Source organism: Tamandua tetradactyla, chromosome 4, assembly GCF_023851605.1.
Source record: "Tamandua tetradactyla isolate mTamTet1 chromosome 4, mTamTet1.pri, whole genome shotgun sequence".
Classification (NCBI taxonomy): domain Eukaryota; kingdom Metazoa; phylum Chordata; class Mammalia; order Pilosa; family Myrmecophagidae; genus Tamandua; species Tamandua tetradactyla.
This window is the reverse complement of record NC_135330.1, coordinates 163,709,257-163,735,371: the sequence shown is the minus strand read 5'-3', so window position 1 is coordinate 163,735,371 and position 26,115 is coordinate 163,709,257. Positions and strand designations below refer to the sequence as shown.

Sequence of the window (26,115 nt, the reverse complement as noted above, 5' to 3'; positions counted from 1 at the left end):
AATGTGAAATAAAATATATACATCTTTTCCTCAGTCTTATGTATGCTATGTCAGCAGGTTTGTAGTCATCACAAGCTGTCTTCAGATGTAATAAATGTCTCTGTAGGAGGGAGGTTCAGAAATATTAGAGAGGATATAAGCTAATTTCTTAGAGGCTTGATTATTTTTGTTTCTTAATGGGTAATTCCTCATTCCTGGTAAAATTCACTATTTTGAGGTCGTTTGTTTAATTAGTCGGGTCTCTTCCCCCTTCAGCATTTATTCTCATATGTGTTGTACAGAAGTTAGGAGGGCTTGATTTTGCAAGTGTCCCTTGCTGGTAGGGCAAGCCCACTCTTGTGAAGTGCTAGTCAAAGCTGTCAATTTCTGGTTGTTTTGGAGGGATTGGTCAGTATTTAAATTATCTCCTCTTTTGAGTATTAGACCCTTCTGCAAAAGGGGTGAAAAATAGTCAAATGAAATCTTTCCATTTCACTCTTCTAATAGAGGAAAAAGTGACTAATTATTGAACTGATCTGTGATGATCATCCTGTTAACTATCCAGTTTAACTATTATATCTGTAGCAAAAGAGTATTGATTGGTGGCCGTATTTTATTCTTTTACAAAATCTCCTGAATTTTTTCTTTTCTCTTTTTTTGGGTGCGTAGTCTGGAAATTGAACCTTGGTATTCCATATGAAACACAAGCATTCTACCACTGAACCATCCGTGCACCCTACTCTTGCATTTTTGAGATGAGAAAAGTAGATTAATAAAATCTCAGCATCCATTTCTCTAATTGCTTTAGTTTTAATATAATATTGAAGGAAGCAACCATAAGTAAAAATGTCATAAGACAATGTTATACAATGATGAGCAAGTTTGTAAATCATCAGAGTCCTCTACAATCTCCTCTTTTCTCTTCTGGGGATGTAAGACTGGACTTGTTCTTAACCAACTGTGTATAAATGAAGTGAATTTCATTTACATTTTCTTAAAATCGGTAAATGACATCCTCCATTCCCACCTAACCTTCGTGACTGCCATCCCTCTTTCAGATGATTTCAGTAGAGCGAGTGATGGAATACACAGACCTTGAAAAAGAAGCACCTTGGGAGCGTCAGAAGCGCCCGCCACCAGCCTGGCCCCACGAAGGAGTGATTGTCTTTGATAATGTTAACTTCTCGTACAGTTTAGATGGGCCCCTGGTATTGAAGCACCTGACAGCCCTCATTAAAGCAAGAGAAAAGGTTTGTTTGAAACCCTCTTGCCTCTTTAAAATTCCACCTTAAGGTTTAACACTGCATCTACTCGTTGGCTTCCTGAAGAAGGTATCAGGAAGCCTTTCTGTTCCTCTATGGATAAAAGTTAGACTGGCCATACAATAGGACATTTTTTCTTGAAAACCAGCTATGGAATGTGGTTATCAACATTTCTTTCCTCACTGGTGGTTGGTGGGTCCTGTGTCCCAGAGCTGGAATTTATTAACCTTACATGGGAAAATACATCTGGCAGCTAATCAGTCACGCCTGTGTCTTAGAAATGAACCCTCGTTCTTCCTTGCTCCTTGTCACTAATGCTCCAAAATCTAGTTCCTCCTGTTCTTAACATCTTTATATTTCTCAAATCCTTTCCATCCTCTCCACTGCCGCAGCTTCCATTCAAGCCCTCCTCCCCTGTCCTTTGGCCTTTTCTAAAGTCTCTCACCCTTCTTTAACCCATATCTTGCCCTCCCACCACCAAACTGTTTTTTTTTTTTATATATTCCAAAAAAACAATTCGAATCCTCATATAGCTCTCAGATAGCTCCTGAACTGTGTGAGCTGCCTGCTGGAACATAGCGAGGCCCCCTGTTCACTCCTGCAGGGGCTGCTCACCAACTGTCAGCCATCAGAATCCATGACCCATTCGGGGATCAGAGACTAGAGACCAAGGCTAGACCCAGAGAGTAGTCAAAGTCAAAGGAAAGCTGTGAGGGACAAAGGAAAATACATGTGGGAGATAGCCAAGAAGCTTGTGAGCCAGTTCTGCTGGGAGTTGGTCCTTTTACAGGCATGGAACCCTTGGCTGGGAGTTGGCAGGCTTTTAAAGGGACCGATCCAAACGTGTAAGGCCACAAGACGCTCTTCACCTGCCTTCTTCTCTAGTCTTGAGCCCTAATGTGCACACACCCCATAGAGTCAGAGTCTCTCCACTCTTCCAAACATTGTGTGCTCCCCTTGCTCCCCACAAGGTAATGGCTATCCCAACACTTCACTTTCCCATCCCTTTCATTGTCTGTGGAAAGTTGATTCAATGAGAGTCCTATTGAGATGTCTCTGCCTCTGTAAAACCCTCCGCTCTTCCATGTCATTTCGTACATTCCTTTAAGAAAGCTTTTATGTGGTGGGCCACGGTGGCTCAACAGCCAGAGTTTTTGCCTGCCATGCCAGAGACCCAGGTTCGACTCCTGGTGCCTGCCCATGTAAAAAAAAAAAAAAAAAGAAGATAGCTTTTATGGCATGATTTGTAATTATGGTCTGGGTCTGAATCTCACATGACCCTGAGGCTTCTTAAGGTCAGTAAGCATCTCATATTTGTCTTTGTTCCTAGAAAATGGGCTGCTGCATGGCTTGTGGTAGGTGCTGAGTGACTATTTGCCTAGAGGGCAAGTAATAGGCAAGTATGAAGAAACCAATAACAAACACACATGCACGTACTAAAATCTATTCCTGTAAACAATCCATTACCTAGATGTAAGTGTTAAATATTTGTTTAAGTAGCTGTTAGCTGCTCTTTTAAACTGTTTCTACCATAGTAATTTAATGAATGATACCCTTGTGACTTGAAAGAATAAATGTACCACCTAATACCCAAATGATACCCAGAAAGCAGCTATAGTAAGTCATTTGGCCAAAGCAGGACTCTGTTTCCACAGCTTCCTTGCAGGTCAGGAAGAAGATTAGGAGTGCTGCTTAGGGAAAGCATTTAACTGCTGCTCTTGACGAATATAATGTGTTTCCAGTTCCTTTCCTTGCTTACTTGCTGACACTGAATTCATCAGATTTTACATTGTAAACGTAATTCTTTTAATTTGCATACACCTTAACTTTCCCTTAAAACAATAAAATGTGAAGTAGCTTAGAAACCCTGTGGTAAAACTTAGTTTACCTCCAGATTTGTATACTTCAGTCTTAAAATTCCCAAATCATGGGATCATCTGCAGTTCTAACATGGATGAGTGTAAGTAAATAGAATTTGAAGACTGAGTTATAATAACTACCACAGCTTGACCTTTGATTTGTTTCTTTGTCCATACACCATACCATATTTGGTTCATAGTCATGAAATAATTTCACTCTGCCTATGGGTCTCTCAGGTTTCATCTTCATCCACCTGTCCCCAGCCCCCATTATCCCAGACTCCTCTTGGGCATTGCATTTGATTGAGAGAGGCATGTTGCAGGGGAAGACATGGGACTCTGCCAACACAGCAGAAATGGTGTTTTATTTTCTTTAAATTGTTTCCTCTACTGTCCAGGCTCCAGGAAGTTATAATAAATTGAAAAATGTAATAGGTGCTAAACAGGTTTCTAATTCATGGAAGAAATAGCAAATAAAAATAAAGACCCGAAATGAAACAAATACCATCCTAGGCTTCCTGGTTAGATTTTAAACACTGGCTGCATTTTTCATTTAGATGATTTTGTGGTTGATTTGATCATTTTAGAGAGTACTGGGCCATTTTAAAACATTTTCCAGCTCTAGAGGAAGATTGATTTTTTTTTTTTCTTTTTGCTCAGAGCTATTACTTAGATAATACATTTTTACAGATGTGTACTAGACCTTGCTATAATGTGCAAAAATATTAGTTTCTTACATTTGCTCCTTTTTTACATAATATTTTTGAAGAAACACCTCCCCTCGTGGCCAGGCTGCCCCACTTCCCCTCCCACCTTTCTGACTCCTTGCTGCCTGAGCGGTGGTTCCTGAACCAGCAGCATCACATCTGGGAGCTTCTTAGATATGCAGAATCTCAGGCCCCACCCAGAGCTCCTGAATCAGAATTGCACTTGAGAGAGATCCCCAGGGGGTATGTGGGCACCTTAGAGCACTCTCTCCCAGAAGCAGTTTTTGATGACTGATAACCCAGGTTTTACCAGAAGCTTCCCTGACAATTTGAAATTGAGCTAATGAATTATCCCAACCCTTCTGTATCTGAAAGCCCTGTGTCGCTTTCTACTCTGCAGATTTTTTTCCCTTTTTGTTTTTCAAAGCGTAGATTTTCATTATTTATGTTCTGTTATTCCAAGTTTTATGCGTTTATTTGCATCTTTTCAGTAGATAGTAGTTAGTCTGTCTTCTAACACAGGCAGTATTATCCCACTCTCCATCCTTCTCCCAATTCAGTCTCTTTCCCCACATCAGCTTCCTGCAAGGGGGTACTAAAGGTTTTTCAACACAGGCCCTACCTAGAATCAGAGCCCACCAGGCTTAGCAGTAGATTTGATGCTCTTTCACCACCATTTGATGGGATTGAAAATTTGTGTCATACCAGGTCTGTCTGGGCTGCTCTCAGGGTTACCCTATGGCCCACTTAACTTCGGGTTCTCTCCTAACCCTGGCTGTGCAAGCCCAGGTCTTGCTGCCAATAACTCTAGCTCACCTGGCTACGGACACTCACTTTACTCCAAGATGTCTCGTATCTTGACCTAGCCACCACATACTCATTTGCATCCCATATTGCATATTAAATGTCTAGCAGTTGGATTTGTGGTATACGATAAGCCAGTTCCTTAACCTTGGCCATACTTCTTACCCCTTTCTCCTTTTTATCTAAACAGAAGTAATAAGGTGCCAGCCCATCGAGGTGACTTTCATCCAATTCTCACCACTGTCACTTCCTTAGTAGTCAGTATGCAGAGTGGGAAAAGGTACCCAAACCAGTTTGAGTCCTCTTCTGCCCTTTATAGTCTCTGTTACTTCAGACTGGTTAATTAAGCTTACTAAGCTTCGATTTTCTCTTTGGCAAAATGGAACTGCTAGGACCTAAACTCTAGGATTGATGTATAACTTACATGGGAGAAGACCTGTAAAATACCCAGCAAAGACCAGCACAAAGTAAGTGCTTGGTAAAAGATAGTTGCCATTATTACAGGCCATAAAATGAATTTAACCACTTAGACTGCACAAAGTATCATCTTCCCTATGAAAATGAAGGACTGGCTATTTACAATGTATTTATGATTATAGAATTCACCTGCCATATCATCTCTGTTCCTTATAACTGAACAATCAGCATTAAACTCCTCAACTCCCTACGAAATGTCTTTTTTGTACCAGATACCACAGGTAATACAAAGGTGAACCCAATACACATCCTGCTCTGAAAACATGCAATCTAGTAGAAGAAACAAGGTGATCTGTAAATGGCTATTATATAAGACAGAAGGGGGCCAGTAAGAGACTTAGAAAAATTTTATAGATGCTTAGGAAAAAAAGTGCTATGACATCTTTTAGGGTTCAGAGAAGTATACTTGAGAGGACAGGTGGATATTTTCAGGGAATTAAGCATCTGAAACAGACTCCGTGACATGGAATGAAGATTTCAACAGGTGAAAATGCACGTGAAAGGTATTCTGCATAGAGGGGCTGGCATAAACAAAGGCACAATGCATATCCGAGGGCCCCATGATTCACAAGGAATGAAGAGTTGGGTACCACGGGATATACTGGGTATATTAGTTTCCTAGGGCTGCGATAACAGATTACCTCTAACTAGGTGGCTTCCAACAACAGAAATAGTTTCTCTCACAAGGGGTCGGTAGGACTGCACTCCTTCAGAGTCTCTGGGGGAAAATCCTTTCTTGCCTCTCCCAGCGTCTGCTGGCTATACGCATTCCTGGCTTGTGGCTTCACCTCTCCAGTCTCTTCCTGTCTTCACTTGGCCTTCCTCTGTGTCTCTCCTCTGTGTGTCTCTTATAAGGGCCGTTGTCGTTGGATTTAGGAGTCACCCAGATAATCCAGGATGATCTTGTCTGGGCAGCCTTAACTTCATTACATCTGCAAAGACCCTTTGTCCAAGTAAGGTAAAATTCACAGGTTCCAGGGGTTAGCACACGGATGTATCTTTTGGGGGTGCTGCCATTCAACCCACTCCTAAGTGTCTGTCACATAAACTACAACATACATAGTGTGTGTTTTCACATTTAATCCTTACAACCACCTTATATTCCCAAGGAAGCAGAGCCGTGAAGGTGAAGGATGGAAAGGTTAGTTAGGATGCTTTTGTGGAGATTTCCTAGTGGAGAGAGCTGGGCACAGAGCTGTCCTTTGGAGATTTAATCTGAGAGGTGAGTGCCTGTGGATTACAATGGGAGGGCACCAGAGGTAGGAAGCCCGAGAGTTAGACTGTCCTAGCAAGACATAATGGGGAAAGTAGTTTCACTTTTGAGAATCAAGCTAATGTCAATTAACACCCAGGTTTGTGAATGTGCCAGGAAATGGGTGAGAGTATAAATTAGTATTGTATTTCTGCAGGGTAGTTTGGCAGTACTTAACAGCCTCTTCTAAAAATGTTCGTACCTGTTTCTCGGCAATTCCACACCTGAGAATTTATCTTAAGGAAATAATTAATGTTGTTTGCAAAGATTTAGTTTCAAGGATGTTTAATACAGAGTTATTTCTACTAGTAAGGTACTAGAAATATCTACAAAGAAGAGATTGGTTAAATAAATTATATTACTATAATATTGCATGGCTGTCAAATATTTTTGAAATACCAAGTGAAACACACACACACACACACACACACACACACACACACATCCAGACAGAAAATGCACCACATGTTAAGAGTCGTTCTATCAAAATGATGAGTTTATGGCTAGTATTTATTACTTTTCAAATTCATTTGAACTAATAATTAGGAAAAACATTTGGTGTGTGTTGTGTATTTAAAAGACAATAAAGTCTGGCACTCGTGTGGTTGTTGTGGGAATTAGAATGAGGGATTGGGTCAAGAAACAACACAGAAGTAGAGCTGCTGGGGTTTGCCACCAGGCTAGAAACAAGGCACAAGTTTTGAGCCCAGGAATGATGAAATTAAAATGGGTAAATCAGAAGGAGCAGCTGTTTTGAGTGAGGCTTTGGTGTTAATCATGCTGAGTGTTGTGTATGAGAGAGCTGGCTGGGTGCACCTGTTAAGACGTTGGTGTGGTCCTCAGAGGCTCAGCTTAGCCTAGTGCAGGAAAATGTAGAGAGGCCAGTTCCAAACCAAACTAAAATATAATACTATCTTAGAGTGTCTCTTTGGTGTTTTTTGAGTGTGAAATTACTGGTATTGGTGACATTTTCCACAGGCAGTTGAAATGACCGGCTAACCTGTGAAAGACTTTAAGACTCTAGTTGTTGGTTTACGTGTGTGTCAGTTAACTCAGTTAAATCTGCCATATCAGTGTGCATTTTATTTTCTTATTAGAGAAGTTCAGAGTTAAAGAAAAATCATGCAGAAAATTCAGTTCCCATACACCCCCTCTCACACATGCAGTTTGCCCTGTAATTAACACTTTACATTAGTGTGGTACCTTCATTAAATTAATTTAAAAATATTATTATATTTATACTATTAACTATAGTCCATAATTGTGTTCACTATTTGTGTTGTACTGTTCTATATGTGTTGTGTTGTTTGGTGTTTTTTTGTTTCTGTTTTTGTTTTGCAGTTCTATTGAGATACTTTCAGATATCATGCAGTCTGTCAAAATTTACAATTGGTGGCTTTTAGTATATTCTGAGTTGAGTGTTCATCACTACAGTCAATTTTAGAACAGTTTCATTGCTCCAAAAAAGAAAACCCCACACCCCTTAACAGCTCTCTTAATCCCTCTGTCCTTCCCCAGCCCTACATAACCACTATCTATTTCTGTCTCTATAGAATTATTTATATTTACATTTTATATAAATGGAATCATATACTATAGAGTACCTTTTGTCTGATTTCTTTAACTTAGCATAATGGTTTGTTTTGTTTTGTTTTTTAATTAGAGAAGTCATAGGTTACAAAAAAGTCGTGTAAAATATGCAGCGTTCCCATATACCCCTGTTGTTGACACTTTGCATTAGTGTGGTACCATTGTTATAATTGAGGAAAGAATATTAAAATAGTACTGTTAACTATAGTCCATAGTTTACATTAGGTGTGTTTTTCCCATATACTACCCTATTAGTAACACCTTGTATTAGTGTCATAGATTTGTTATAATTCATGGAAGAACATTGCTATATGTGTACTATTTAAATCCCAGCCCATTGTCCATATTGGCATTCACTGTTTTACACAGTCCCATGTTCTGTCTTCTTTCATTCTAGCAACATACACAACCCAAAACATCCCCTTACAACCACATTCATATATACAATTTAATGCTTAATTACACTCACGATGATGTGTTACATAACATTATGCTGGGGTTTTTTTAGATTTTTCTTCTAATAGCATATACACAACCTAAAATCTCTTTCAATCACATCCAGATATATAATTCATTGCTGTTAATTGTTTTCACAATATTGTGCTAACATCGCCACCATCCATTACCAAAAAGTTTCCTTCACCCCAAACAGAATCTGTACCAATTAAGCATTAACTCCCTGTTTCTCTACTCTCACCTTAACCCCTGGGTAATCTGTGTTCTTGTTCCTGACTCTATGAATTTGCTTATTCTAATTATATCAGTGAGATCATACATTATTTCTCCTTTTGTGTCTAGCTTACCTCACTCAACCTGGTATCTTCGAGGTTCATCCACGTTGTCACATGTATCAGAACTTCATTCCTCTTTTCAGCTGAATAGTGTTTCATTGCATATATATGCCACATTTTGTTCATCCATTATCTGTTGGTGGCCACTTGGGTTGCTTCCACCGTTTGGCAATTGGAAATAATATCGCTATGAACATCAGTTTTTCAGTGTCTTTTTGAGTCCCTGCTTAAAATTCTTTTGGGTATATTCCTAGCAATTGGATTGTTGAATCATATGGTAATTTTGTACTTAACTTTCTGAGGAACCACCAAATTGTTATCCGCATCAGCTGTACCTGTTTACTTTGCCACCAACAAAGAATGAGTGTTCTTATTCCTCCACATTTCTCTAACACTTCTTATTTTCCACTTTTTTTTTTTAAGTAGTAGCCGTTCTAGTGAATGTGAAATGGTATCTCATTGTGGTTTTGATTTGCATTTCCCTCATGACTGATGATATTGAGCATCTTTTCCTGTGCTTTTTTTGTCATTTATATATCTCCTTTGGAGACATTTCTATTCAAGTCATTTGCCCATTTTTAAATTTTAGTTGTCATTTTGTTTTTCATTTGTGGCAGTTCTTTATATACTCTGGATATTAAACCTTTATCAGATATGTGGTTTCCAAATATTTTCTACCTTCATATTCATCAGTATTTGCTTTATATATTTTGAGACTCTCATATTTGTTGCATTTACCTGTTGAATTGGCTGCTTTATCAATGTGTAATGACCTTCTTTGTCCCTCACAATTGTTTTGACTTAAAGTCTATTTTATCTGATGGTAGTATAGCTACCCCAGCTCTCTTTGGGTTACTATTTGCATGGTATATTTTTTCCATCTGTTCACCTTCAGCTTACTTGTATCTTTGACTTCAAGATGAGTCTCTTGCAGACAGCATATATTTAAAAGTCTTGCTTTTTTTCTTTTTTATCAATTCTGCTCATCTCTGCCTTTAGCTGGAGAGTTTAATTTGTTTACATTCAAAGTCACTACTGATAATACAGTGACTTTATATTGATAATATACTGATAATACAGTAGTGACTTTCACTACTGGTAATACAGGACTTTCTTCTGCCATTTTACTATTTAGCCTTTGGAAGCCTTATTCATTTTGTCGCTTCCATTAATGCCTACCTTTAAATTTATTTGTTCTTCTTGTATTGTTCCATATTGAATGCCTTCGTGTTTTATCTAGGTATACTTTTCATTTATTTTCCTTGTGGTTACCATGGGATTGAAATTTAACATCCTAAATATATACCAGTTATATTTGGTTTGATACTAATTTAACTTCAATAGCATGCACATATACTTTTCCTGTATCCCTATGTCCCCCCACCTTTTTTTGTACATGTTATTTTTTTTTTTGATTAATTAAAAAAAGAATTAACAAAACAATTAGAAATCATTCCAATCTACATGTACAATCAGTAATTCTTAATAACATCACATAGTTGCATATTCATCATTTCTTAGTATATTTGCATCGATTTAGAAAAAGAAATAAAAAGACAACAGAATAAGAATTAAAACAATAATAGAAAGAAAAAAAAACAAAAAAAACAAAAACAAAAAACCTATACCTCACATGCAGCTTCATTCAGTGTTTTAACATAATTGCATTACAATTGGGTAGTATTGTGCTGTCCATTTCTGAGTTTTTATATCCAGTCCCGTTGTACAGTCTGTATCCCTTCATCTCCAATTATCCCTTCTCTTTTTTTTTTTTTTTTTTTAATTAACGGAAAAAAAGAAATTAACCCAACATTTAGAGATCATACCATTCTACACATGCAATCATTAATTCTTAACATCATCACATAGATGCATGATCATCATTTCTTAGTACATTTGCATTGGTTTAGAAGAACTAGCAACATAACCGAAAAAGATATAGAATGTTAATATAGAGAAAAAAATAAAAGTAATAATAGTAAAATCAAAACAAAACAAAACAAAACAAAACAAAAACCTATAGCTCAGATGCAGCTTCATTCAGTGTTTTAACATGATTACTTTACAATTAGGTATTATTGTGCTGTCCATTTTTGAGTTTTTGTATCTAGTCCTGTTGCACCGTCTGTATCCCTTCAGCTTCAATTACCCATTGTCTTACCCTGTTTCTAACTCCTGCTGAACTCTGTTACCAATGACATATTTCAAGTTTATTCTCGAATGTCCGTTCACATCAGTGGGACCATACAGTATTTGTCCTTTAGTTTTTGGCTGGATTCACTCAGCATAATATTCTCTAGGTCCATCCATGTTATTACATGGTTCATAAGTTTATCTTGTCTTAAAGCTGCATAATATTCCATCGTATGTATATACCACAGTTTGTTTAGCCACTCTTCTGTTGATGGAGATTTTGGCTGTTTCCATCTCTTTGCAATTGTAAATAATGCTGCTATAAACATTGGTGTGCAAATGTCCGTTTGTGTCTTTGCCCTTAAGTCCTTTGAGTAGATGCCTAGCAATGGTATTGCTGGGTCGTATGGCAATTCTATATTCAGCTTTTTGAGGAACCGCCAAACTGCCTTCCACAGTGGTTGCACCCTTTGACATTCCCACCAACAGTGGATAAGTGTGCCTCTTTCTCCGCATCCTCTCCAGCACTTGTCATTTTCTGTTTTGTTGATAATAGCCATTCTGGTGGGTGTGAGATGATATCTCATTGTGGTTTTGATTTGCATTTCTCTAATGGCCAGGGACATTGAGCATCTCTTCATGTGCCTCTTGGCCATCCGTATTTCCTCTTCTGAGAGGTGTCTGTTCAAGTCTTTTTCCCATTTTGTAATTGGGTTGGCTGTCTTTTTGTTGTTGAGATGAACAACCTCTTTATAAATTCTGGATACTAGACCTTTATCTGATATATCATTTCCAAATATTGTCTCCCATTGTGATGGCTGTCTTTCTACTTTCTTGATGAAGTTCTTTGATGCACAAAAGTGTTTAATTTTGAGGAGTTCCCATTTATTTATTTCCTTCTTCAGTGCTCTTGCTTTAGGTTTAAGGTCCATAAAACCGCCTCCAGTTGTAAGATCCATAAGATATCTCCCAACATTTTCCTCTAACTGTTTTATGGTCTTAGACCTAATGTTTAGATCTTTGATCCATTTTGAGTTAACTTTTGTATAGGGTGTGAGAGATGGGTCTTCTTTCATTCTTTTGCATATGGATATCCAGTTCTCTAGGCACCATTTATTGAAGAGACTGCTCTGTCCCAGGTGAGTTGGCTTGACTGCCTTATCAAAGATCAAATGTCCACAGATGAGAGGGTCTATATCTGAGCACTCTATTCGATTCCATTGGTCGATATATCTATCTTTATGCCAATACCATGCTGTTTTGACCACTGTGGCTTCATAATATGCCTTAAAGTCAGGCAGCGCGAGACCTCCAGCTTCGTTTTTTTTCCTCAAGATGTTTTTAGCAATTCGGGGCACCCTGCCCTTCCAGATAAATTTGCTTATTGGTTTTTCTATTTCTGAAAAATAAGTTGTTGGGATTTTGATTGGTATTGCATTGAATCTGTAAATCAATTTAGGTAGGATTGACATCTTAACTATATTTAGTCTTCCAATCCATGAACACGGTATGCCCTTCCATCTATTTAGGTCTTCTGTGATTTCTTTTAACAGTTTTTTGTAGTTTTCTTTATATAGGTTTCTTGTCTCTTTAGTTAAATTTATTCCTAGGTATTTTATTCTTTTAGTTGCAATTGTAAATGGGATTCGTTTCTTGATTTCCCCCTCAGCTTGTTCATTACTAGTGTATAGAAATGCTACAGATTTTTGAATGTTGATCTTGTAACCTGCTACTTTGCTGTACTCATTTATTAGCTCTAGTAGTTTTGTTGTGGATTTTTCTGGGTTTTCGACGTATAGTATCATATCGTCTGCAAACATGATAGTTTTACTTCTTCCTTTCCAATTTTGATGCCTTGTATTTCTTTTTCTTGTCTAATTGCTCTGGCTAGAACCTCCAACACAATGTTGAATAATAGTGGTGATAGTGGACATCCTTGTCTTGTTCCTGATCTTAGGGGGAAAGTTTTCAATTTTTCCCCATTGAGGATGATATTAGCTGTGGGTTTTTCATATATTCCCTCTATCATTTTAAGGAAGTTCCCTTGTATTCCTATCTTTTGAAGTGTTTTCAACAGGAAAGGATGTTGAATCTTGTCGAATGCCTTCTCTGCATCAATTGAGATGATCATGTGATTTTTCTGCTTTGATTTGTTGATATGGTGTATTACATTAATTGATTTTCTTATGTTGAACCATCCTTGCATACCTGGGATGAATCCTACTTGGTCATGATGTATAATTCTTTTAATGTGTTGTTGGATACGATTTGCTAGAATTTTATTGAGGATTTTTGCATCTGTATTCATTAGAGAGATTGGTCTGTAGTTTTCTTTTTTTGTAATATCTTTGCCTGGTTTTGGTATGAGGGTGATGTTGGCTTCATAGAATGAATTAGGTAGTTTTCCCTCCACTTCGATTTTTTTGAAGAGTTTGAAGAGAATTGGTACTAATTCTTTCTGGAACGTTTGGTAGAATTCACATGTGAAGCCATCTGGTCCTGGACTTTTCTTTTTAGGAAGCTTTTGAATGACTAATTCAATTTCTTTACTTGTGATTGGTTTGTTGAGGTCATCTATGTCTTCTTGAGTCAAAGTTGGTTGTTCATGTCTTTCCAGGAACCTGTCCATTTCCTCTAAATTGTTGTATTTATTAGCGTAAAGTTGTTCATAGTATCCTGTTATTACCTCCTTTATTTCTGTGAGGTCAGTAGTTATGTCTCCTCTTCCATTTCTGATCTTATTTATTTGCATCCTCTCTCTTCTTCTTTTTGTCAGTCTTGCTAAGGGCCCATCAATCTTATTGATTTTCTCATAGAACCAACTTCTGGCCTTATTGATTTTCTCTATTGTTTTCATGTTTTCAATTTCATTTATTTGTGCTCTAATCTTTGTTATTTCTTTCCTTTTGCTTGCTTTGGGGTTAGCTTGCTGTTCTTTCTCCAGTTCTTCCAAATGGATAGTTAATTCCTGAATTTTTGCCTTTTCTTCTTTTCTGATATAGGCATTTAGAGCAATAAATTTCCCTCTTAGCACTGCCTTTGCTGCATCCCATAAGTTTTGATATGTTGTGTTTTCATTTTCATTCGCCTCGAGGTATTTGCTAATTTCTCTTGCAATTTCTTCTTTGACCCAGTCGTTGTTTAGGAGTGTGTTGTTGAGCCTCCACGTATTTGTGAATTTTCTGGCACTCTGCCTATTATTGATTTCCAACATCATTCCTTTATGGTCTGAGAAAGTGTTGTGTAAGATTTCAATCTTTTTAAATTTGTTGAGACTTGCTTTGTGACCCAGCATATGGTCTATCTTTGAGAATGATCCATGAGCACTTGAGAAAAAGGTGTGTCCTGCTGTTGTGGGATGTAATGTCCTATAAATGTCTATTAAGTCTAGTTCATTTATAGTAATATTCAGATTCTCTATTTCTTTGTTGATCCTCTGTCTAGATGTTCTGTCCCTTGATGAGAGTGGTGAGTTGAAGTCTCCAACTATTATGGTATATGAGTCTATTTCCCTTTTCAGTGTTTGCAGTATATTCCTCACGTATTTTGGGGCATTCTGATTCGGTGCGTAAGTATTTATGATTGTTATGTCTTCTTGTTTAATTGTTCCTTTTATTAGTATATAGTGTCCTTCTTTGTCTCTTTTAACTGTTTTACATTTGAAGTCTAATTTGTTGGATATTAGTATAGCCACTCCTGCTCTTTTCTGGTTGTTATTTGCATGAAATATCTTTTCCCAACCTTTCACTTTCAACCTATGTTTATCTTTGGGTCTAAGATGTGTTTCCTGTATACAGCATATCGAAGGATCCTGTTTTTTAATCCATTCTGCCAATCTATGTCTTTTGATTGGGGAATTCAGTCCATTGACATTTAGTGTTATTACTGTTTGGATAATATTTTCCTCTAACATTTTGCCTTTTGTATTATATATATCATATCTGATTTTCCTTCTTTCTACACTCTTTTCCATATCTCTCTCTTCTGTCTTTTTGTATCTGACTCTAGTGCTCCCTTTAGTATTTCTTGCAGAGCTGGTCTCTTGGTCACAAATTCTTTCAGTGACTTTTTGTCTGAGAATGTTTTAATTTCTCCCTCATTTTTGAAGGATAATTTTGCTGGATATAGGAGTCTTGGTTGGCAGTTTTTCTCTTTTAGTATTTTAAATATATCATCCCACTGTCTTCTAGCTTCCATGGTTTCTGCTGAGAAATCTACACAAAGTCTTATTGGGTTTCCCTTGTATGTAATGGATTGTTTTTCTCTTGCTGCTTTCAAGATCTTCTCTTTCTCTTTGACCTCTGACATTCTAACTAGTAAGTGTCTTGGAGAACGCCTATTTGGGTCTAATCTCTTTGGGGTGCGCTGCACTTCTTGGATCTGTAATTTTAGGTCTTTCATAAGAGTTGGGAAATTTTCAGTGATAATTTCTTCCATTAGTTTTTCTCCTCCTTTTCCCTTCTCTTCTCCTTCTGGGACACCCACAACACGTATATTTGTGCGGTTCATATTGTCCTTGAGTTCCCTGATACCCTGTTCAAATTTTTCCATTCTTTTCCCTATAGTTTCTGTTTCTTTTTGGAATTCAGATGTTCCATCCTCCAAATCACTAATTCTATCTTCTGTCTCTTTAAATCTATCATTGTAGCTATCCATTATTTTTTCTATGTTTGCTACTTTATCCTTCACTTCCATAAGTTCTGCGATTTGTTTTTTCAGTTTTTCTATTTCTTCTTTATGTTCAGCCCATGTCCTCTTCATGTCCTCCCTCAATTTATCGATTTCATTTTTGAAGAGGTTTTCCATTTCTGTTCGTATATTCAGGATTAGTTGTCTCAGCTCTTGTGTCTCATTTGAGCTATTGGTTTGTTCCTTTGACTGAGCCATATTCTCAATCTTTTGAGCGTGGACAGTTATCTTCTGCTGCTGGCGTCTGGGCATTTATTCAGATTTCTCTTGGTGTTGGACCCAGCAAGGTTGTATTATTTTTCTGTGAAATCTCTGGGTTCTGTTTTTCTTATCCTGCCCAGTAGGTGGCGCTTGTGGCACACGTTTGTCTGCGGGTCCCACCAGTAAAAGGTGCTGTGGGACCTTAAACTTTGGAAAACTCTCGCCGTCCTGGGGGTTCACTAGCCGAAGCGGCTTGAGCCGGCCCGGGGTCCGAACGCAGGGAGGGTGTCCAAACGCAGGGAGGGTTGCTGGTCGCCGCAGCCAGGGAAAGAGCCCGTCCGAATTTCCTAGTCGGCCCTGGGCAACAAGCGTGGCGGGAGGGCGCCAGCGGCCCACCCGAGAGAGTGCACGTTCCCCGGGAGTCACGGGGTCACCGTTCTCCGCGGCCTGGGGGTTTCCGATCCAATTCTCTCAGTTGGTCCGGGGACTGCGCGTGATGTGGGCGCCAGTTGCCTTGGTTTCAGGGGACCACCTCTCCAATTCTCCCAGCCGGCCCGGGAAGGGGGAAGGGAGTAACTCCGGCCGCTTGCCACCCCGCCCGGTAAGGCCCGCGCGCCTCGGCGATCTCACCCGAGCTGCTTCTCTCAGCCAGCCAGCCGTTCCAGGATGGGGTACGCTGTCTTTTTTATCTCTGTTGTGGCTTTGGGCGCTTTCTGTATCGTTTCTACTCCCCTAGTAGGTGTCCTGGAGAAGAAACTAAGATCCGCGCGTCTTACTAAGCCGCCATCTTCCAGGAAGTCCTCCTGTACATGTTATTTTTGTACATTGTATATTTAAAAACATAGATTTAGCATTAATTTTTATGTGTTTGAATTTAGCACCTGTGGGAAGAAGCGGAGTTACATACCAAGCAATACAATACAATTATAGTGGCATTTATAATTGTTTAAGTGGTTACCTTTACTGCTATTCTTTATTTCTTTATGCCACTTTGAACCACTGTCTTAATTTTTTTTTTCCTTTCAGTCTGAAGAACTCCTTTTAGCATTGCTTGTAGGATAGATCTAATGGTGATCAAGTCCCTCAGCTTTTGTTTATCTTTGAATATCTTAATCTCTCCTGTATTTTTGAAAGAAAGTCTCACTTGATATAAAATTCTTGGCTGTTTTTCTTTCAACGTTTTAAGTATTTTTAAGCCACTCCCTTCTTGCCTCCATGGTTTCTGATGAGAAATTGGTACTCAGTCTGATTGGGACTCCCTTGTACATAACATGTTGCTTTTGCAGCATTCAGTCTCTTTTCTTGTCCTTTGCATTCGATACTATATATGACAGGGTATATTTTTCATCATGTTTATCCTGTTTGGTGTTCTCTGAGCTTCTTGGATGTGCATATTCATGTCTTTTTCTAAGTTTGGGAAGTTTTCTGATATTATTTCTTTTAATACTTCTTCTCACATTCTTTTCCTTCTTGAACTCCCATAATGCATATATTGATGTGCTTGATGGTATCCCGTAGCTATCTCAGGCTAGTGTTGCTTTTAATCCTTCTTTTTACTTTCTGCTCCTCAGCCTGACTCATTTGAAGTATCTTGTCTTCTATTTCACTGATTCTTTCTTCTGCCAGCTCCATTCTGCTCTTGAAACCCTCCAGGGTTTATCTAGGTATAATTCTGCTCTTGAAACCCTCCAGGGTTTCAATATTTAGTTAGTTGTTGTAGTCTTCAGCTTGAGTAGTTCTGTTTGGTTCCTTTTTAAAATTTCGATTCTTCTTTGAGTTTTTACTTGCTTGTGGCCTTAGGAATTTCCTTGTTTACAGGAATTTGAGTACCCTCTCTATTCCCTATGAAATAGATTTTCTCCCCCTCCTGCCTGCTCTGTGCATGACTTAATGACTTAAAACAGGTTGCCCTTTGCCCCAGGCCACATTGACTTAATTGTTTCTCACACTACTTTAGCTGCCCACAGGCTGCTTCTGCCTGCAGGGAAAAGAGGAGATTCCTGGTTCAGTCTTTCATAGTCCCACCCAGTAGATTGGCACTAGCTTATAGGTACCATAGTAAGCACGTACGGTTCACTCTTCTCCCTTTCAAAACAGGGCCAGGGACCCACGATTGGAGCCCAGGCTAGCTCAACACCATGCCAGGGAGGGGTGTGGGAGGACCTAGTAAGGGCACAACAAGCATCTACCATTTTCTTAAAACTGTGTTTGCTTGATTCTGCACTTTCCCAGTTACTGTTTTCCAGGATTCTGAGGAAAATGGCTCTCCCAGGCTTTTCCAAGTTGTTCAAAAATTCTATAAGGGAAATGGCCCCCTAGAGAGGCTTACACCTCTGCCTTGGTTGACTAGATTTGCAGACTACAGTTCTGATGACCGAACAGGAGAGAGAATAGCCACAGCTAGGTTTTCTTTGAATTGCCTTATTTTCATTATCTTTATTTGAGGTCAGAGGTCAGAGTGCTGTTGTCTTAGGTAGCCCTTAGTGTCCCTTTCCTTCAAGAAGCACATCCTGGCCATTATCAGTAGTCTTCACAGGTTCTGGTTTGCAGAGGTAAGTAAGTTTCCTGTAGAGTGCAATGCACATGAGCCTCCCTACATTCCCAAAAACAGCGTGTTTCCTTCTGTCTAGATGTACTGATTTACATATGAGATCCCCAGACATACATAGAAACACACATAAGCTGTGTGCATATACATGCTAGGACCTAAGCTGAAACGATGTGAGGCGGAAAATGGCTAGAAAGGACAATAAATTAGCAAAGCCACTTTTCTTATATCTAATCTATAGAAGTAAAGATAAAATTTTTGAATGCTATTATTGATTTTACAAATTTCATTTTTTAAATTTGTACGTATTCAAATGAAGATAATATGTAAAGTTCCTTGTATATAATCAGTACTCAGTAAAGTTTAGCCTTCTCAGTTTAAAACAGTGAGCTGTGATAATCTACTGAATTTGCTTTATAGATGATATTAAGCAGATCTTAGGCCGTCGTTTGACTCCAGATTCCTAAATAATGTTGATGTAGTCTTTTGGGCAGCTCCCACAAGTGAGTTTGCCTTGTGTCAAGCTCCTAGGTAGAAGGCCAGTTGCTGCATACAGGTTTCAAGGTACACATCTGAAAGTTAGTTTTTATAGTACAGTTTCATCCCTAACCAGTGTTTTACCTGCATTATATTGATTCTTTGATCTTTTTGTCAGTTCATTTAATTTCTCTCTGCTGTGATTTTAATAAGAGGAATAATTCTCCTCATGTATCATTCCCAAGGGGGGTAATTGTAAGTATTAATTGGTTTGTAAAATGCCTTCTGAACTGCTCAGATGAAAGGCCCCATAAAAATAGCAAATGTTATTTGTGTCGTTGTTGTTGCTGATGATGATTTTGTTGTGTGTATTTTGGCCACGTATTACTGCCTTTTAAGACCCCAAGACCTGCATTTAAAAAGTTTAAGGTATTTCCTTTCAAGACAGAACACAGACAGATATTTAACATTAGGAAGTAATGTGATCCTACCAAAGAATAATTTGCCTTAAATGATAGGCTGATGGAAAAATGAATACCTGATTATACACAGCCTTCTGACTTGAGTTGTTGACATCTCTGTGAAATTAAACGAGATTCTAAAGGGTCTTAAAACCCAGACCTCAGAAATTAAACTAATATGAAACTGACTCCTTCAAAAGTGATGCCTTTTCACTGTCAGTATACTGATTCTGTCCTTTTTAACTCTTCTTTGGACCAGTGGTTCTTGGCCATAGTCAGTTTTTTATCCCACAGGACATTTGGCAAGGTCGGAGACATTTTTCTGGTTGTCACAATTTGGGGGGGGAAGTGGTAATGGCATCTAGTGGGTGGAAACCACGGATGTCACTAAACACCCTGCAATGCACAGGAGAGTCCCAACAGAAAATTATCTGGCCCAGAATGTGGAAAGTGAGGTTGAGAAACTCTTTTTCAACTCTGCTCTATTTCAGACTCCCTTAATTCATCTTCAGAACCCCAAATTTTCTCCTAGGTTTGTTGCATCTTATTTTTTAATATCTCCTGCCGATTCTCTTTGTAGGTTGGAATTGTGGGAAGAACAGGAGCTGGAAAAAGTTCTCTCATCTCAGCCCTTTTTAGATTGTCAGAACCTGAAGGTAAAATTTGGATTGATAAGATCTTGACAACTGAAATTGGACTTCATGATTTAAGAAAGAAAATGTCAATCATTCCTCAGGTATGCAAGTCAGAGAGTTCTCACATGTTCCTTCTGTGTGGGCACAAAAGTGTAATTGCTTTGAATTTTATTGCTTTTTTTTTTTTTTGGTTGAATGAAAGGGTTGATCTCCCCTCCCACCCCCACCAATACAGCATATTTTTAACAATAGTTATTTTGATCAGGTATTAGATTTTGGTAGTTTGTTTCATTGTGTGTGTGCACGTGTGTGTGTCCATGTAATTTAATAATAACTTATCCAGATAGCTACTGGACTCAGACTTCCCCAGGTGCCATATTTTTATCCACTGATAACCATAAATTCTGAGAATAAAGTTGATATACCATTTGTATAGCACTGGTGAGGGTTCTGTAGGGAAACATGAACTTTTAAGTGTTTTAACGACAGAAGTTTTCTTAAGGAAATGAAACTTCCTTTTTAAAGGTGAGCATCTCCATGGAGGTTTTTCTTTAAAATTTGGGGCTGTCAGAATCACAGAGATACTTTGGGGAGGCTTCTAAAATCTAGCCATTGGTAAATTATTTAACCAAGAGGCAGTACAGAATAGTGGATAAGAGCATAAGACAAGGTATTCTGCCTTCTGCATCTCAGTCTTCTCACCCTTACAGGGCAGATAATTAATTAATAATACCAGATAAATTAATAAATACCAACTCCTCGAGTTGTTGTGCAGATTGTGTTAGAATCACAGAAACCCAGTAAGTGGTTTCTACCATGGTAGAGATTTGAGTCACGAATCTCGTCCTGGGCTTGATTCTATTTTCTTTTATTCTGCTTCTTAGCAGAAGGATGACACTGAGGTAGTGTTCTAGACAGTTGATTATATGCACATTAGAAGCTCAGTCATTCCTTGCAGTTCATCCATTTTAACATAAATTCAAGAAATCTTTATTGAGCAAATACTATTGTGCAGGTTCATAGCCATGGCAAAATAGATCCTGTCCTTCCCAGCCAGGAGCTGCAGCCACAGGCCTCCCCATCTGGCAGGCGTTTCATCGTCCTTCCTGCCCTCTGCTCTCTCACACAGATGCCAGCTCCAGACTTGCTGTTTATTTAGTTGCTGTTAATTTGGAGTTTTTTACACTCCACGTGCCTCTGTCCATTAAAGGGAGCTAAAGAGTATGCACGTGTGCACACACGCACACACACATACATACACATACTTGATTTGAAAAACACAGAGAGGAGATAAGACAAAAAGAGCCAGGGATTTGTGCTTTTGTGGACTGTGATTATAAAGAGCTCTTTAGTGCCTCTTTATCAAGAAGTATATAGAACATGACACTCCAAAGGAAGGAAGATGTAGACTTTTATCTTTTGACCAAGTACAGCTCTTGCTCCCTGCTGATAACCTATAAGATCATTGGAATTATTTTATTTAATTTTGAAAACAAGGTGTCTTTTCAGGGAAAACAGGAAGAATTCTCAGCTCATACAATCCCTATTATTTAAAGATTCCCTCTGGCAATGGGAAGCATTACTTAGTGGTTACAATAGAAATATGAATGTAAATTCCAAGTTTTATATTTTGGTTGTAATCATCTCTGAAATGGGGCTAGTGAGATTTACTAAGCAAAAATAATGCATATGTCTGTAAAGTGCTTTCAGATTATTGGATGAAAGGATCAAGAAATGTGTCCCATATTACTTTTAATGCTTCTTAATAGGAAGTGTTTGTATGCTGGTATACATAAAAGAACTCTAAATAAAAAAATAACGTTAGATGAGTCTTGGCTCTGCTGGTAATGTTTTGGACGCACATCTGAGCAAAGACTTAATACACACCTTGACATCACCAGGTTTTGGTCCCGTTCCATAAGTTTCCACCCTTCTTATGAGCATGCTCTGTGTGTATACTCCAGAGAAGGTGCTTACAAAACAGTGCTAAGCTTTGTATCCGTGAGATAATGATCACCAACCATTGTAAACATAGGACCTTTATTTTTTTAACTTTATGTGCCTTTATCTCCAAGGTGCAATGTTGGTTGATAAAAGACATATTGTCTGGAGAGCCTGGACAGTATGCACAGGGTCCCAGGAAATTGTTTAGGAGGGAGCACAGGACGTAGGGAAGAATCTTTGTGTCAACACAACCCCAAGCTTTATTCTGACTGCCACATCGGAGTGTGGGACCTCGATGAAAACACTTAGCCTCCAAGCTTCAGGTTCCTTGTCTTTACACCAGCACTAGTAGTAACTGCCTTGTAGATTTATCAGGAAGATTTAATTGTATGAGGGAATGTTTTGGGCCGATGCCTGGTTCTTAGGAGTGCTCAATAAATAGTAACGATTATCACTAAGGATTGGGGTTCTGGCCTTTTGGGTGTTGTTTCTATTTAGGTAAATATGGCAACACATTCTGGGAGGACTTTGCTCATTTATTTATCGTTGTGTTTTTGTGATCCTTGGAGACTTTTGCATTTACTGCTTATAACAGAAGCCAAATTATTTATCCAAATTTAAATAATGAAGGGAAAAAATGGACAAAATTGTTCTAGGGAACAGCCTAACAGAGAAATCTAGTAGATGTTCTCCCCACAAGAAATAAGAGGTAAGAATATCTCTTTTCCTTTCGTTTCCTGGCTCCTCCCACCTCACCTCTTACTGCTCTCTCTCCCACTGTTCTGTACCCTCTAATCCAGTCCTCCACGAAGCCCGCTGACAAGTGCTTCATGCAATCCTTGACAAGTTCCACAGGTATTAATGATAATTCATAGCATTTGTGAAACCTTACATGTTTAGCCTCTTCATCTTTTGTCTCTCATTTACTACTCACCACAATTCCATTGTTATCCTCATTTGACAAATTTAAAAACTGAGACACAGGTTGCTTATCCCACATAAGTGACAGAGACAGGACTGAAATTTAATTTAGGGAGAAACCAACTCTAGATCTTGAGCTCCAAATGCTCTATCAGGGCTTTAAAACCATATTGACTGTCACCCACAGAAAGAGCTCTTCTTTGCCTCGTCACTCCAAGCATACATGTACACACACACACACACAAAGAATAAAAATTTCACAAAACAATATTAACTCTTACTCTGTACTCTACAGTCTGATACTTTCTATTATAGCCATTCTCTTCTAGTTCATATAGAAGAAAAAAAAATGGTCACCATCCACAAAATTGATTTCATGATCCATTGGTTGCACCTGCAGTTTGAAAAAACACTGTGCTTCACTGTCCTCATCTGCTTGATTGAGCTCCTATTGCATGTTAGCACTATGCAAGGAGCCTCTTTTGTGTTACTGATTCTATCTGCTGTCCTGCAAGGTTGGGTTAAGCGTTACCCCCATTTTCTAGTAGCAAAACTGAGGCTTGGGAGATTCATTATAGAACTCAGGACTGTTTCTATGTCTCTCCATATATGTATCTTTAATAAATCTATGTTGAAGTGAATGATGTCCCATCAGATATTTTACCCATTTTTCTGTCCACCCCACTCAGAAAGGAATCTCAAAAACTGTAAACAAAAAGAGAGGGAGAGGAAAAAAAATACAGGACAAAGTAAAAGAAATTTCCTTTATTGCTAGGTCCATCATTTGGCGAGTTTGAAAGACTGGATTGTTTGCAATTTTTGCCAAAAAATTCAAGTCACACTTGGCAATAAATGAAAGTCAGTTTGGAAGCAGGGATGGTCACTTATGTGTCATGGGCTAAGAAGTGTCAATAGAAAATATTCAAAATCTTACCTTGCCATTGCTCAGATCCTTTTCTCTTTACAATGTCTAACTGGCTGCAGAGGTGGGAGAAAGCCAGTTGGTGTGGATACTTCATGACTCATAGGACTCATCTGAAGCACAAAAAGTTTCCATCCCTTTTCCCCCAAAATGAGTGGGAAGCACTGTTGCTTGTGTCTCCAAGGCCCTGATTTAGTGAACTCAGGAAGTTTCGAGTAGACTCAGAAAAATGAAAACTGCTTTTTCTTCAAGGTGCCTGATTTAGGTGAGCGTCTCCCCTGTTCCCTCCCAGGATTGGGCAAGTTTACCTGTTCTCTCTGGTCCCATCTCATCCCTTTAGTTTAAGGTTCTCTATCACGCATGACCTCACCATGAGCGGTTTAGAATCAAGGGAGAATAGCAGCGAGGACTGGTCAGGAACAGGGCAGGTGAGTGGTGGCATAGCCGTCAGGCTCCAGTTTCGGAGTGCAGCTTTAACAGACACGCACTGCATTCCTCAATTTGTGTGTAAAATTTCAGAAACAAGTGAAAACTAAAAATACTTCTTGAATACTTTCAGGAACCGATAATTGACCTTAAGCAGTACAGATGTCTGAATTTGACACTTCCTTTATGCTCATCATCTAAAGTGGTCAAATGTCCCTTGCGCTTCCTTCCCCCTCACCCCATCCCAAAAGAGCACCAAGGTGAGATTATGTTTGGGAAGTAGCTTGCTCATCTGAAAAGATGAATTTCAAAGCTGTTTTGGATAGATTGTCTACAACTAGAGCCCTTATCCTATTGGCACAAAGAAAATGTTTTCAGCTGAAGAATAATTCCATGCAAATTTAGTATTTATTACAGCACCCGAAGGGTTGGCACAGATCAGCAGCTATACTCTTTACCATGATTAAACAAATTCATTTCTTATATTTCATAGGGTTTTTTTTTTGTTTTTTTGGTATTTGCTCAGCTATTTTGGCATTTCTGTTCCAACATTCTCTTCAGTAGAAAGAAAAAGGTTAACCAAAGCAGTGTCTGTTTAAGACTTCTTTTTTATTACCTGGTTTTCTTTTCTTTTATTCTTTTCAAGAACAAAACTCAAAGGGAAAGAGGTGGGTATGCTGTTACTAGTAAAGAAATACAATTGGATTGTAGCCTAATGCAACCCATCCTTTGTTTCTGCACACTGAAGTCTTCATTAAAGTTCATGGAACTGCTCCCTGGAGCTGGTGACCTTTTTGTATCTAAAGAGGACTTTACATGGACTTAAATTCTTTCTGCTTTGTGGGAGAACAATGTTCTTTTCTTCTGAAAATGGGTGATGATCAGTTCATTCAGAGGCTAACAGGATTTTTTTTTTTTTTTTTTAAAGGAACCCAAGATTTAAAGTGACTTCAGGTGATTCCCTCCTTTTTGATTAGGAAGATGAGCTGCCCTTAATAAAGGTTCCCAGGATTTGAAAATGAAAATGCAACTCTTACCACACCAGGGCACAGCAGTAATAGCTGCTCTTGAGTATATCTTTGAGTACTGGGAGTTTTCTGATTTGGAACTGAAAAGAATAGGGAAAAGTAAAGTGTTTTTGCTTTTTCTTGCTAGCTAGTAAGCACTTCTGGCTTTTGACTTGGTCCCACCCAGGTCATTTTAAGCATCTGAAGGTTCGTGGATAGGATTTCTTTTTGAGATGATGAGAGTCTACAAAAGGTCTAGTAAGACTAGTTTTCAACGTTTGTGTTGAGGGATTATCAGTTTACTATGCTAAATTCTTTTATTCAGAGTGGCTGCTTGGGGTCACTCACCTGTTATGAACTTGTATCATGTTGGTAACAAAGGAAGGAATAACTCCTGAATGTGGCACAAAGGATTTTTTTAAAATGTACAAACTTTAAACCATGATGAAAAGCAGGTTTGAGGGCAGTGCAGCAGTGACTCAGTGGCAGAATTCTCGCCTGCCATGCTGAGACCCGGGTTCGATTCCTGATCTCTGCCCATGCAAAAAAAAAAAGCACAAAAAACAAAAGCAGGTTTCATACTAATGTTCCATTTTAGATATTACATTGAACAAGGGCATTTGTTTTTCTAACTGTACTGTGCCAGATAACTGTGGAGGCTAAAATAAAACTCTTATTAAGTGAGGTTTAAATGTGTCCCATCAAAAAATACATACTTAGGCTAATAAATTTTGTATATATTTACATGACGGTTGTATGTCCTACTATAAATCCCTACACTGAATTTTTCTGCCTGCAAACATTTTTACAACACTTATTTATAAGATTAGTTTATTAACTTCATTGCATGGAGGTGGCTACTTTAAATAATATCTATCAGAAATGATAATTAATTTGACCCTTATCTGCTGTTGCAGTATGTGTCTACCACGAGGACTTTTATTACCATTTGAAGTTAATATAATGGTTTCTTATTTGGCAAGTGGATGAAAATCAAATGAGTAGAAATCAAAATGAACACCATATATAA

The 26,115-nt window shown here is 38.4% G+C and overlaps 1 protein-coding gene across 1 annotated transcript in view; it reads left to right on the top strand.

Annotated features, from left to right (window-relative positions):
- The window catches only part of ABCC4 (ATP binding cassette subfamily C member 4 (PEL blood group)), a 315,245-nt gene that overhangs the window by 248,046 nt on the left and 41,084 nt on the right, over positions 1-26,115 (top strand). The window contains exons 25-26 of the mRNA XM_077158537.1: positions 1,038-1,229; positions 19,811-19,966. Coding sequence (XP_077014652.1) covers positions 1,038-1,229; positions 19,811-19,966 — 348 coding nt within the window. The remainder of the gene's footprint in view (positions 1-1,037; positions 1,230-19,810; positions 19,967-26,115) is intronic.